The sequence below is a fragment of the Heloderma suspectum genome, chromosome 2 (assembly GCF_057233095.1).
Source record: "Heloderma suspectum isolate Gila_16-S chromosome 2, 16-S_ref, whole genome shotgun sequence".
Lineage (NCBI taxonomy): Eukaryota > Metazoa > Chordata > Lepidosauria > Squamata > Helodermatidae > Heloderma > Heloderma suspectum.
In genome coordinates, this window is record NC_139459.1 from 84,271,891 (window position 1) to 84,285,047 (window position 13,157).

At 39.6% G+C, this 13,157-nt stretch overlaps 1 protein-coding gene across 1 annotated transcript in view; it reads left to right on the forward strand.

Annotated features, from left to right (window-relative positions):
* Positions 1–13,157, forward strand: part of ADAMTS19 (ADAM metallopeptidase with thrombospondin type 1 motif 19) — a 171,080-nt gene that overhangs the window by 48,793 nt on the left and 109,130 nt on the right. The window contains exons 4-6 of the mRNA XM_084834003.1: positions 1,346–1,518; positions 2,140–2,223; positions 4,800–4,957. Of these exons, the coding sequence (XP_084690129.1) occupies positions 1,346–1,518; positions 2,140–2,223; positions 4,800–4,957 (415 nt within the window). The remainder of the gene's footprint in view (positions 1–1,345; positions 1,519–2,139; positions 2,224–4,799; positions 4,958–13,157) is intronic.

A 13,157-nucleotide genomic window follows, 5' to 3' on the forward strand; every position in this document is an offset into this window, starting at 1 on the left:
ACTGCCGAAGAGACGGAGACCAGAGCTGCTGCTGTTTGCTGGTCTACTCCCCACCCGGCTGAGCCTGCTGTCCATGGCTCACAGGAGCCGAGAGTAAGGAGCCACCTGACATGGAGGCTGAGGATTCCTGCCCACGCTGTCATTGCTTCACCCGGCTGCAGAAGCGCATGCTCCTCACTCTGCAGCCACGCAATGAAGAAGAAGAAGGAAGGGGCTCCACAGCCTAACACAGCTGGTAAGCCCCTCCCCTTCCTGGTGATGCCACGTCTGAACGCCCATGGCGTTCTCCCCATCTCTGCTCCCCCCCCACAAAATCCCTCCTGTATCCAGGCAAGCTGGATGCAAGGGGAGGTTACATCTATAATATGTGCCAGCTTCTACTGTAAATACATAAAGTAGCTCTAAGATCTTTTAAGCTGTATTGAACTATGTGTACACCATTAATTATCTTCATTTTTCCCCCATTCGTTTATTACATTTCTGTACCACCCAATAGCCAGTCTCTCTGGGTGGTTTACAAAGATTATAAATCTTAAAAATACAATATTGTAACATAATATAAAAACGATTTACATGCAAGCATATAAATACACACACAGAGGGAGTTTTAACAATCAACAATAAGAAATCCCAGGACCTGTTAAAAACCCTATCATAGGCTGTCTGATGCCTGAGAGTAGAGGAAGGTCTTAACATGGCTCTGAAAAGATAACAGGCAGGCCTCACTGGGGAGATTGTTCCATAATTGGGGATGGGGGCCATTAGTCTTTGTTAAGGGGAGAGCAGAGTTGCAACCAGGAGAATGTAAAGCAGCATAGAACTCATCCCATGCTAAGGCAAATTGCTCTTGAGTTGAGCAATGAATTGCTTGCTGCATCTTGCTGAGGCCAGTAGATTGTCCATTGGACATAGTCGATCATGGCTTTTCTTTTTAAGACATACCGACTAGAATGAACTGACATGCCAATTATACCAAAAAATTACAGTGGGGAGTGTAACACTGGATTTATTTGCATTGTATCATTGATTCAAATGTATTCCAGTTATATGTTGGCAGCTGTTAGAGGTTTGAACAAAAACCTTCAAAAACAATGTATTTTGGTGAAACACCTCTGCTAAGATAATAGAGTATGCACTGATTTTATGTCACTGATAGAGCATATGGTTTGCATGCAGAAGAACCTAGCTTCAATCCGTGGCACCTCCATTTAGGTCTGGGAAAGGCTCCTGTCTAAAACACGGAAGAGCTCCTGACAATCAGGGTAGACAATACTGAGCTCCATGGATGAATGGTCTGCATAAGGCAACTTCATATGTTGTTATGTGTCACCTGTTTCTGTTGCAGAGAAAAGAAGATCCAAGGGTCAAAAAGGAACAGAAAGTGGACGAGGAAAGAGATATTCCTATAAATTACCTCAAGAATATAATGTGGAGACTGTAGTCATTGCAGATCCAGCTATGGTTTCATATCATGGAGCAGATGCAGCTAGGAGATTCATTCTAACAATTCTAAACATGGTAGGGAAATTTTGAACTTCCCAGCAAGAGAATACATTAAAGTCAGTTTTAATGTCAGTAAAGTACAGCATATAGCCTTAATTGTGTGAGCCATTAGGATTGGAAAGTAGAGTCCCAGTGTGGAGCAGAACCCTAACTAGTACACTTATGATAATACTTATATCTGAGTTCATCTCCATCTTCAGTGCAGGACCATTTTTTTCGGACCATAGGAGTCGTTGTCAGCTAGGTTGGCATAGGCAGGTTATGAGATATAACAATCTGTCTTTTCCCCACCCCAGCCTCATTATATTAGTTCAGTATGATATCCTGTGGAAGTTCAGAAAAAAACAGAGCCCAATAGCATGTTCCATTAATATAAAGTTCTGTGTGTGCTCTGATATGAACATGATATTCTGATTTCAACAAAAGAAGGCTGATCTGTGTGTGCAAATGTAGATGGCCTCCCCGCCCATCCTATGCCCAGACCAGACTGCTGTGTGGGGGCCACTGTGGGAAACCCCCCCAGAACAACTAATCAGATAACAACATTATGATGCTGTTCCCATCATTCTGTGATTTTAAAGTTACTAGCTTTCTACTAATATTTTAACTCCATTCTTCCCTTCTTCTTGTTTTTAGGTGTTTAATCTTTTTCAACACAAGAGCCTTGGAGTTCAAGTGAACCTTCGAGTGACTAAGCTCATTCTGCTTCATGAGACTCCAGTAAGAAAGTACTGCATTTACCTTTTCCATGTAAAGTTTTTTTAGCATAAACAACAATACAGATAAGGGACGTGCAGTACCTGAAGACATATAGTTAGGGTGGAGCTAAAAAGGGAGGGCACATTTTGTTGAACCTTTCCGAAGCAGTAAAAAGCAGCCCTCTGCTTGACTGTTGCTTCACGGGCGTCTATTTCCAGCTAAGCAATATTTTTTTCTGAATTAGCTTTCTGTCTTCTCAGTGATGTTGTCATGTTGCCAAATCTGATTGGCAACAGGATGAAGTCACTTATTCCTAGGACAGAGAAGATGATTTTGAAATAAAGAAATGGTGTGAACGAGGGCTGTGAAGAGGCTCCAAGGCATTGCAAAAGGCATTGCAAGTGACGGAATGGGGGTGGGGGGTGGCTTGGCTGTGAAATGTTTGGCTGTGGACTTTAGCACAGTCTAACTTAAAATGTGGATGCCTTTGAAAAGTGTTCTGAACTTCAGCTGGTCCAGGATACTGCAGCCAGACTATTGACTGGGGCCGGTTACAGGAAGCACGTGACGCCTTGTTACAACAACTTAACTGGCTATTAATTTTTTTTTTGTACTTATTTATTACATTTCTATACTGCCCAATAGCTGAAGCTCTCCGAGCAGTTCACAACATTTAAACCCAGAAAATACAGTGTGATAAAATATAATATAAAACTTAAAAATTTAAAACTACAAAACCAAAGTAAAACCCAGCAACAGTGTAAAGATTTAAAAATGCAATAACAGATTTAAAACAACCCAAACTGAAATATGAAAATGTCTGGGAGAATAAGACATTTCATCTGGTGCTGAAAAGATAACAGCATAGGTGTCAGGCAAACCTCTCTGGGGAGGGTGGGGATGCCAGAGAAGGCTTTCTCGGTAGCCCCTCTCAGGCTGGAACTCTATGCAAAGGGAAACTCTTTTTTTTATTACATTTCTATACTGCTCAATAACTGAAGCTCTCTGGGCGGTTCACAACAATTAAAACCACAAAATACATAATAAAATACAATATGAAATGTAACAGTAAAACTACAGTATAAAGATACAAACCAAAATAAAACCTAGCAGCAGTGCAGAGATTAAAATACAATAACAGATTTAAAACAACAGAACTAAAAGACTAAAATGCCTGGGAAAATAAAAAGGTCTTTAGCACAGGAAAAAGCACAACATAGGTGCCAGGTGAGCCTCTCTGGGAAGCCCATTCCACAACTGGGGTGCCACAGTAGAAAAGGCCCTCTTCTTGGTAGCACCCACCTCACTTTCTTAAGCAGGGGCTCCTGGAGAAGGACTGTTGAAGATGATCTTAGGTCCTGGGCAGGAGGAGACGACACTTCAGATAACCTGGCCCCAAGCTGTTCAGAGCTTTGAATGTTAATACCAGCACTTTGAATCAGGCCTGGATATGGACTGGCAGCCAGTGCAGATGGAAAAGTACTGGCGTAATATGATCACATTGGCCAATCCCCATTAACAGTCTTGCTGCCCTATTCTGGACCAGCTGAAGTTCCTGGACCATTTTCAAAGGCACCCCCATGTATAACACTGCAGTAATCCAGACAAGAGGTTATCAGAGCATGGATAACCAGAGCTAGGCTGCCTCTGTCCAGATAAAGAAGCTAGATTGTCTCCCTCTCTGTTGTCCTTCTGCCAGCAGGCAAATACATTTTTATTCAGATAGGGCTTTGGCATGTCTGCAAGGGTTTTTTAATGGATTTGATGCTTTTTATTTCTTTAATTGTTGTGTTTTTAATTTGTTTTAATATTGATGTTATTATTAGTTGCTTTGAGTGCCATTTTTGGTGGAAAGGTGGGATATAAATTTAATTAATAAATAAATTTGCCTGATAAAACATTCTAATCCTGCATTGTGCCCAGTTGTTGTTGCCATATATTATAAATTATGTTTGGACACTATCATTCCATTCTGAAACTGTATGTACACTCCACTGGGAACACAAAGTAAGTTTGTGTTCAGGTCTGTGTAGGTTTCCTCATCTATTTCAATATGCTGCTGCAGGAGCAGCTTTCAATGCACAATGGGAATTAGTTTGGCAATGTTAGTCAGATGATGATGAAACAAATACAGTTATTGCATGGATGTACAAGATACCCCCAAACCAGGATATAACTTCAAACTTAATGATAGCTGAACATTGCACTTTAATCTCTGAAGCTGTTTGAAGGTATACAGAACAGTCTGTGTATGTATCTTAAAAAAATGTAAGTCAGGTCAAACAGCTCTGTAAACAGTATGATTCTGTTTATCCAGATTACCTGAGGGAAATAAAAATATTTGAACAATCAAAAGTTTAGATAAGTAGGACTTTTATTTAAATAAAGGTTTACAGTAAGCTGGGAGGGGGAGCATTATGGTGGTTTTAATGCAATATATATTTGAAACCAAGATTGTGGTTTAGCAACAGATATTTGAATATTTATATTGAAACAAAGTTCTCTGTTAATATATGTATAATTTGGGGACAATTTTTTTGTTATAAAAAGCCATGCAGATACATACATTACAGTAAACTAAGCATTACAACTTTCAGACAGACATGTATATTGGACATCATGGTGAAAAAATGCTGGAGAGTTTTTGCAAATGGCAACACGAAGAATTTGGTAAGAAAAATGACATCCATGTAGAGATGTCAACAAGCTGGGGTGAAGACGTGTCACCAGTAGACGCAGCCATATTAATCACCAGGTAAATTGCAAATTTTCCTCACTTATAGTAATGACAGAGAGCCTGTTGCAAAGTTCTGTAGGCACTCTGGTTGGTATCCAGTTAAGTCTTCCTGCTATGGAACTGCTTCTGTCAGTGAACAGGGAGGGAAGCAATTCCTCCTATGCCCTGCAACACCCCTCTCCCCCGCATGTCTGCAAAATTTGCTCTGGAGGGTTGGGGGACCTTCTGAATAAGATTATGTGAGGGGCATAGTAGCCTACAGGGCTGAGGAGAAGAGGAGAAAGTGCCGTCATGCAATCAGACTCCAGGTTGTGCGACATTGGATTTCATCTTCTGATATGCCAATCTGTGATCAAACATTCAACAAACAGGCAAAAGAAGACAAGGCAGGAATGAAAGGGATTGAGAAGACAATGTCAAAAGATGCACAGAAGACAATTTATTGCCTAGTGTGTTCCAAGTATTATAAATGTTCCTCAGAAGCAACTCTATTTCAGTTATTTCAAAAAGAAACCAAAAATCCACACTATCTCAATTTGTTTTGGGGTTGTTTTTTTTAAAGAGCTGAATAAGATATATGAAGATTTGCCATATATTTGTAATATTTGAAAATGTGTTATCGATGGCAATCTGTACAGTCACTGCACATTAACGGATGAAAAGTTACAGCCATGAAGAGCAGACGCAAGGGCTGAAACTGAACATTTTCAGTATTCTGACCATATGGAGTTTTGCATGTCATTCTGGTCAGGAAATCATGGTTACTCTACAGCACCTGAGTGCTCTATTCAATCACCATTTCCCTTTCTCTTGCCTGAGGGAAGATCTTTTTTCCTGGCCAACCAATTAAATGATTACAGATGATAATTTAGTTTAAATTAGTGTTGCACATTTTGCTTATCATATATTATACACAGGTCTGAGGAGGAACTATTCGGACTTTCAGTTTGGTATGCCTAAAGCTTTACTTTGACTCCCCACTTTGACAGCAGTCACTGTGGGGCATTATAGGGGATAAAGACTAGTGTATGGTGGGGGAAGGGGTGTTAAGTGCTGGCAATTGATTCATTTTATCCTGTGGGCAAGCACCTTAGCATCACTGAAGCCAGGCTTTATCTGCCTGCTAGAAGCATGAGAGATAAAGTCTTGTGCAACCTTCCCCAGCTTGATGTCCTCCAGATATTCTGTACTTCAATCCCCTCAGCCCCAGCTAACATAGCCAGTGGTCAGGATTGTTGAGTTGTAGTCCAAAGTATCTCGAGGGCACCATGTTGGGAAAGGCTGGTCTTGTGGAAAAGAAAAGAGAATTCTTGTAGAATAATTGCTTTAAGTGTTCTGACATGAGCTTCAGGATAGTTAATCTTCAAAAGTGGCCTAAATATTTTAACCTGCAGCATTAAAACATTGAGATTTAAAGAGGAATGTGTTTCAACAAGATGTTTGCCACCCTCAGTTTGTTAGTTGTCCCCCACAGTTTGCTGTATTTTTTTTAAAACACACAATTAAAGTCATTATGGATGTACTGTGATAATGCAATGTATTGAAAACATCCTTAGGTTGGGGGGGGGGAGGAGTTATGTTTACGATAAAGAATCCAGCATAGGCAAGCAATTCTTCCAACATCCTAATACAGAGACAGTGATACAAAAATAGGAGATTTTGCTAGTATGGTATAGAAGGCAATATGAGCTGTAACTGGAACTACAAGTTATGTCATTTTGAAAGCATGTTACCAAAATTCTAAAATGTGCAAGGACCATCTCCAGGAATCCCACACAAATGGGAAGCACTGTGGTAGTAGTTCTGGTTTTATTGCTGTGCAAATATGTAAATTCTATAGATAATGGTGATGTGACAAATAGATAAATGAGGAAAAAATCCAAAGAAGTGGCATCATTCAGCCACAGTTAAGCTCTTACAAGCGCTGTTTTTCCAGGGAGAGATATTTAAGCACAAGTGCTTCATCTTGGCTAGATCATGCTCTTTAGAAATTATGGGTATGAACCTGATCCGGTTCACAGGAGAACACTGCTTATGTTCAAAGGGATTCCCATAGGTTATGATAGAGCCCTTGTCCCCCACAGCAAAGGACACTTAGTGTGCCATGCCATTTGGGGGAAAGACAGGCCTGTGCTCACTTTCCATGACCCTCATCGCTCCTCCCCTCCACTCGGTCAAGGTGCAGAGGGGACAAGCTAGATAGGGGTAAAAGAAATGCACACAGGCTTCCTACTTCCAATAAGTCTGGAGTACTGAATGCCCATACGCATGCTTAGAAGAAAGGGGGGAAAACTGTTATTCCCTACAGGAAACTCTCAGTACATGGATGCTCTGCCTTTGGTGGTACGGATGCCTAATAAAATTCTGTCACTGAGGCTGCATCCCATTTCTTAAGGAGTTAGTCCCATTGAACTTAGTGGGCCTTATGTCTGAATAAACATGAATGGGATTGCACTATGATCCAGTGATTATACAAGGTGTGGGAGCTTATTGTCTTGGAGAAGTTCTCATGTCAAATCAAAGAAACAATGGGCTTTGCTAATACCAAAAATATCCTTCTCATGTGGAATCCTTCTTTAGCTTTCATAGAAATGAAGCATTTGCTTGTAAATACACCCTTTATTCTGTATTTACATACTTGAACCTTCATTTTTAATCTAGGAAAAAGTCTTTTTATATCCTAAATTTGCAGCAGTGAGGTTTAAGATTAATCATAAAGGTAAAGGTTTAAGATGAACCATATTTCAGATTAATTAAAAATATTGTAATTTGTTACTTTAATTTTTGTTCTCCTAATATTTGTTTTTACTTTAAATTGCAGGTAAAAATTAAGTTTAATCTAAATAGCTATCTCAAGTACTTTCCCACTAAAATTAGATAGGAGAGTTTTCATATATAATTCTCATCTGCTGTATTTTTCTTGTCATTTGTTATGTGTTCCCCCTTCACATACCTAGCTGTCTATTTTATTCATTTCTTTGAAGAGATACCTGTATAATAGTAGGCTTTATCTCGAGGAACTGAATATTTAAGCTTTCCATTGCCCCAAGGACCTCTTCCAATCCTGTATTTAATAGATTTAAAAGTTTATGAGTAAAGTATAATTTATGGAAATGACAGACTAGTAGTTGCCCATTCTTGCCTCAGATTCTTTTCTGCCATTAGTCATCTCATTTAAGCTTTAGAAATCTGTCATAAATCTCTTAAAAGTTTTACTGTACTCCCACTTGAATAAAGGCCTGTTACTCCCTCTATAAGCTTGGTAATTCACTTGTAAAAGATGTAGGCTTGCCCTGATAGTGAAAGAGCTGAGTGCTGCCTTATTTTGGCCTCCAGACTGTGATATTAGTCTAGAGAAAGAACTGGTAGTAACTTAAATGAGAAGGTAGAACAGAATAATGTAGCATTTGATTTGAAAATTTAGAAATATATGTTATGAGTAGATATGTGTTAAAAACTAGCCTAGCAGCAATCTGGGATTTGAAAGTTTTAGCGCTCTCTCTCTCTCTCTCTCTCTCTCTCTCTGTGTGTGTGTGTGTGAGAGAGAGAGAGAGAGAGAGAGAGAGAGGGAGTTATGGCACTATGAATGTGAAGCAAGCAAATGTTAAGTCAGCAATACTGAATGAAGTTTTATTGCTTTCAATCAAAAGGTTGGACATATTTCATATTTCATGTCCAGTTACGGCAACATTTTCCAGCAAAGTGGGAGCTATGACAGTGAGAGTTGGTAGTGTCCATTGTGCTTCAAGCCAGAGATGTCTAAATGAAACACGTAAGACTATGGTGTAGTGTATAGTGGTATATAGCTTCTGCTGCCTCCTGACTGTGTAACTGTATAATCCTAAATTTAATGCTTAATCTATACAACCATGTACTATTCAGATTAAAACAGTATTTTATTATTTTATTAAATATAGCATAAAATGGAGCTTGGTGTTTTAGTAAACATGACTGCATGTAGGTGAACTACAACCTTTCTCATTTATTACATATACATTTATTTTTATTGTTCAGCAAGACTGAACGACTGAACAACAACAATGTTATCTGATGATTTAAATATTTCTACTAGGTGAAGACAATTTCTTCAGAGCTTGATACAATACTCAGGCCCTGTAGGTTCGCAAAAATGTGTTTGGGGCAGAAAACGCCCTCTTAGAGGGTAAGAAAAATCCAATGCTGAGCCTGGCTTTCTCCCATCCTCTGTCATTCTAAGCACAGTAAACAGCCAACAGAGCTGTGCTCTCTTTGAAGGACAAAGGACGGAGAGGAAAAACACTTCAGGTTGTCCAAGTTCCTCTCAAGTGGAGCTGCTTCATAGCAGACTGGCTGCCCTCTTCACTAGCAAATTGACATAAGAGAAAATGTCCCACCTTACAGTGAAGAGCAACAGCTTGTATATAGAGGTGAGAAGACTAGAAACTGAGGGGTTGGTAGTGAAGGGCAAAAGGGTGGAGAATTTTGGATGAGAAAGGCAGGTGGCTTGGAGTTGAGAGGCTGGGTGAAACTGAGGGGTGGGGAGAAGAGCTAGGGATAATAAAGTTCAGGGGCCGTAGAAAAGAGGAGGGAAGGGAAATTAGGGTATATCGAGTGTGTGAGTGTGCGTGTGCCTTTCTGTGAAATATTCTCTAGCAGGTACATATTTATGCATGGTTTAATTAAAGTTGAAATTAAATGTATGCTTCCAGGCTTTCCTGGTTATTTTGTACTGTTGGTCCACTACATTTTCAGGAAAATTGCAAATGCTGGCTATTGCGCCGATTAATTTCAGATAATACCAAATCCTCTTGAAGGATTTATACAGGCTTAAGATTCACATGCTACATGATGATCCTCCTACAACTGTCCTGTGTAGAAATGAGGAAACAGATCAATAATGAATCATTTATAGGTGTATCTAGAGTATCATAAACTTTTACTGGGCAGCCTATTCTCAAAGGAATACAGTCCTTATTCTTGGAAATTAGGAGATGTTTTACATTTGTTTCAGTGCAAAACAAGATGCAAAAGTGCACTTCACTGTTGCCAAGACTTTAACAGTTCTATTTCCCTAAACTCTCATAATTAAACTTTTGGAAGTATGTTTCAACCAGAACAAAAATCAGCCAAAATGAAAGCATCAGCCTGCACATAGTCTATCGAATTAGGTTGTATAAATGCAAATCTCAAAATTTTGAAAAGTACAATTCCATTCTATTTTCGAGCTTTTATATTGAACATTTTTTATCCCCCTTCTCATTCTTGAAGAACGTATTAACATTAATGTTAATGACAGTTATGTAGGTGCGTTCATGACACTCCTCGGCTTTTTTCAAGCTTGCATTCATTGGACTAGTATCAAATTACTAATATCTTTGCATCAACCTTATCAGCAGAATTGGTTTCTTGCGGTATGTACTTTAGACAAATACTGACATGTTGTCAGCTGGTACCCTGAGTTCTGTCATAGAGGTTAAAAATAGATAACTCCACTCTTCCATATTTATTCGTATTGTTTCCTTCATGGATCTCTCTTTTCTTTGAACAGAGGAGGAAGCAAAACAGAACCCCTCAAATGCCTAAGTCTCATGGTAAATAACAGAAAAGGGTCCAATGTACCCCAATAGCCTAAGAGCAGTTTCCCCCATAAGCACATTATAAATAAGAAATCAGTGTTGCAAGTTTGCACTATAAGAATGTTAACTCCTGTGTAAGGTAAAGCCAACTTGGAGCAGAATTAATACCCTATATTAAAATGTACACATGGAGTTCAATGAATCCCTGCTGCCCATTATATATTTTTTTCTACACATAGGAATGTATAACAAAAATATACAAAACCAGAAAAAATATAGTCCAGTGCTCTTGAACTGGTGTAACTGCATAAAAAATGAAATTTGACACTGGCAAAACACTAAGCTTTCCTATCCTACTTTGAGAAGTTACTGGGGATAGGAAGGACCCCACCTAACTTAGGTATTTGGTAGTTTCACTTCCCTATTCATTTGAATAGATGTAAATTAGACCCCTGATATCTTAGAAAGTTAGTTTTTTTTTAATTAAAAAGATGGAAGGAGACAAAACGCCACAGGTAAACTGACCCTATAGTTCTTGAGGGGTACATGGAGTATGAAGTGATCCAGGTTTGCTAGAATTTTTTTTTTTACAAATATTTCAAACAGCTGCTGGGGTCCAGTCCACAGCAACGCCATTAGCATACAAGAGTAAATTGTCTGCCTGTTAACCAATCAGCTGGTTGTTTAAGCAAATAAATTTACATTAATTTACATACTGGGCAGTATGTCAATAAATGAAATGTTACCAAAACCCCAATATCGGTTCGTCTTTGCGACACTGAAGGAGTGTGTGAGACAATTTCTAATTCAATAAGCAAAAGATACCATTCATTGTTTAGAAGAAAAGTCTTATTTTTCATTTCCTATTACTGTGGTACATCATAACTTGAAGAGTTTTTAAAAAAACCCAAAGTATGCCCTTAATTATTGGGTAATTATGTTTTTCCCCACCAATTAATCAACTTACACTCTAGTTGGTTACTTTCCTGATTAAACCAATTAAATTGTAATTCACATCATTATTTTTTCTTCTTATGTCATTATGCTTCTCTGTTCCTAAAATAGCAAGTTTAAACAAAGTGATCAGGCAAGCCTGAGAAGCTGTCTGTCAAGAGGGAGGCTCCTCGCCATGAGAGAATCAGGATGGGGAGGCGGAGAAAACAGAGCCTCACCGAGAGCTGGGTTTCACGATTTGTCAGTTTGGGAGTAGGTGGTAACCCTAAGAGAGAAGATGCTGGATTCGATCTAAGCCTGTCCTTAACCTTCTTCATGCATTCTCCTAAATGTGTGAGGGCTTAAACCAGCTTTCCCCCACCTGGTACCCTCCAGATGTTTTGGAATTCAAATCCCATCAGCTCCATTTAGCATAGCCAATCGCCAGGAATGCTGGGAATTGTCATCTAAAACATCTGGAAGGCACCAGGTTGGGGAAATCTGGCTTTAATTGAGGACTAGGTCAGGGTCACACATGCTTGCCCTGACCCTAGTTTAAGCCCTCGTGTGTTCAGGAGAATGCCTGAAGAGGGCTTCTCTCTCTCTCTCTCTCTCTCTCTCTCTCTCTCTCTCACTCTCTCACACACACACACACACACACACACCCCTACCTAGTTGTACTACCCTTTAAATGACTCCAGGGTTAGAGTTAGTGTTATAGGTTGTAAAAATGTTCATTTGCTGTTGTTATATATTCTGTGGGCTCCTTCACACGGAGCTTTTATCCTGCAATTGGGGTTGCTCATTCACAGAAGTTTGTGGGCTCTTTACATGACGCTGTGATCATTCAAGGCGTCTCCTGCACTAAATGCCCTTTGTTCCGTTTTGAAATAGATTGCAGATAATGAACTATCAAATTACCCTGTTGTGTTCCGCTTGAGTTCCCTCCATGAAAAGAGGAAAAGCGGCAAGAAGAGGAGTGAGATCAATAAAAGATAATGAAAGACTCAGATATGGGGAAAGGGGTGGGGGGAAAGGGGTGGGGGGAAAGGGGTGGGGGGAAAGGAAGCGCATGAAAAAGGGAGTCGTTGTGACCCTGCATTTAAAACGGAAGCAGAAAGCCCCGTTTTAAATGCAGGATTTTAGGCTGGTGTAGAGATGCCCCTTATGTTGATCCTTATTTTCCATTTGTAATCCCTGCCTTTATGCCCATTTTTAACTCATTTTGAGCATTTACTGAATGATGTGGTGTGGTTTTCGAGATTACTTCCATACAGACCTCCTCCACAATGCCTTTTCCTTAACCCTGCCTACTGTGACTGGATTTATAAAGATCCAGCCAGGGGAATATGCCAAACTGGAAGTGGTGCCAGTTACACTATCTGAGCAGACTTTGGTATAATTAGTTATTTATTAATATTAGAGACCCTCCTAGATTATAGGGAGATGGTATGCATCATAGCAAGAAAAGCTCATGCATCACTTGCTCTTTAGTGCTTTAGCTGTCTAATGATGTAGTGTTGATTTAAGGCAATTTTGGGCATTACATCTACCATTTCAGCCTCTGACTTCCCTACATTGAGCAGGGAAGTAGGAAGGGAGCTTCCACTTGCATCTGTTTGAATGTGAGTAGAAGCCTTTGCATGATCAGGAACTCTGGTAAAGCAGGATTCCTGATCACATGGAGGCTTCTACTTGCGTTCCAGTGAATGCAAGTCAAAGCCCTTTCA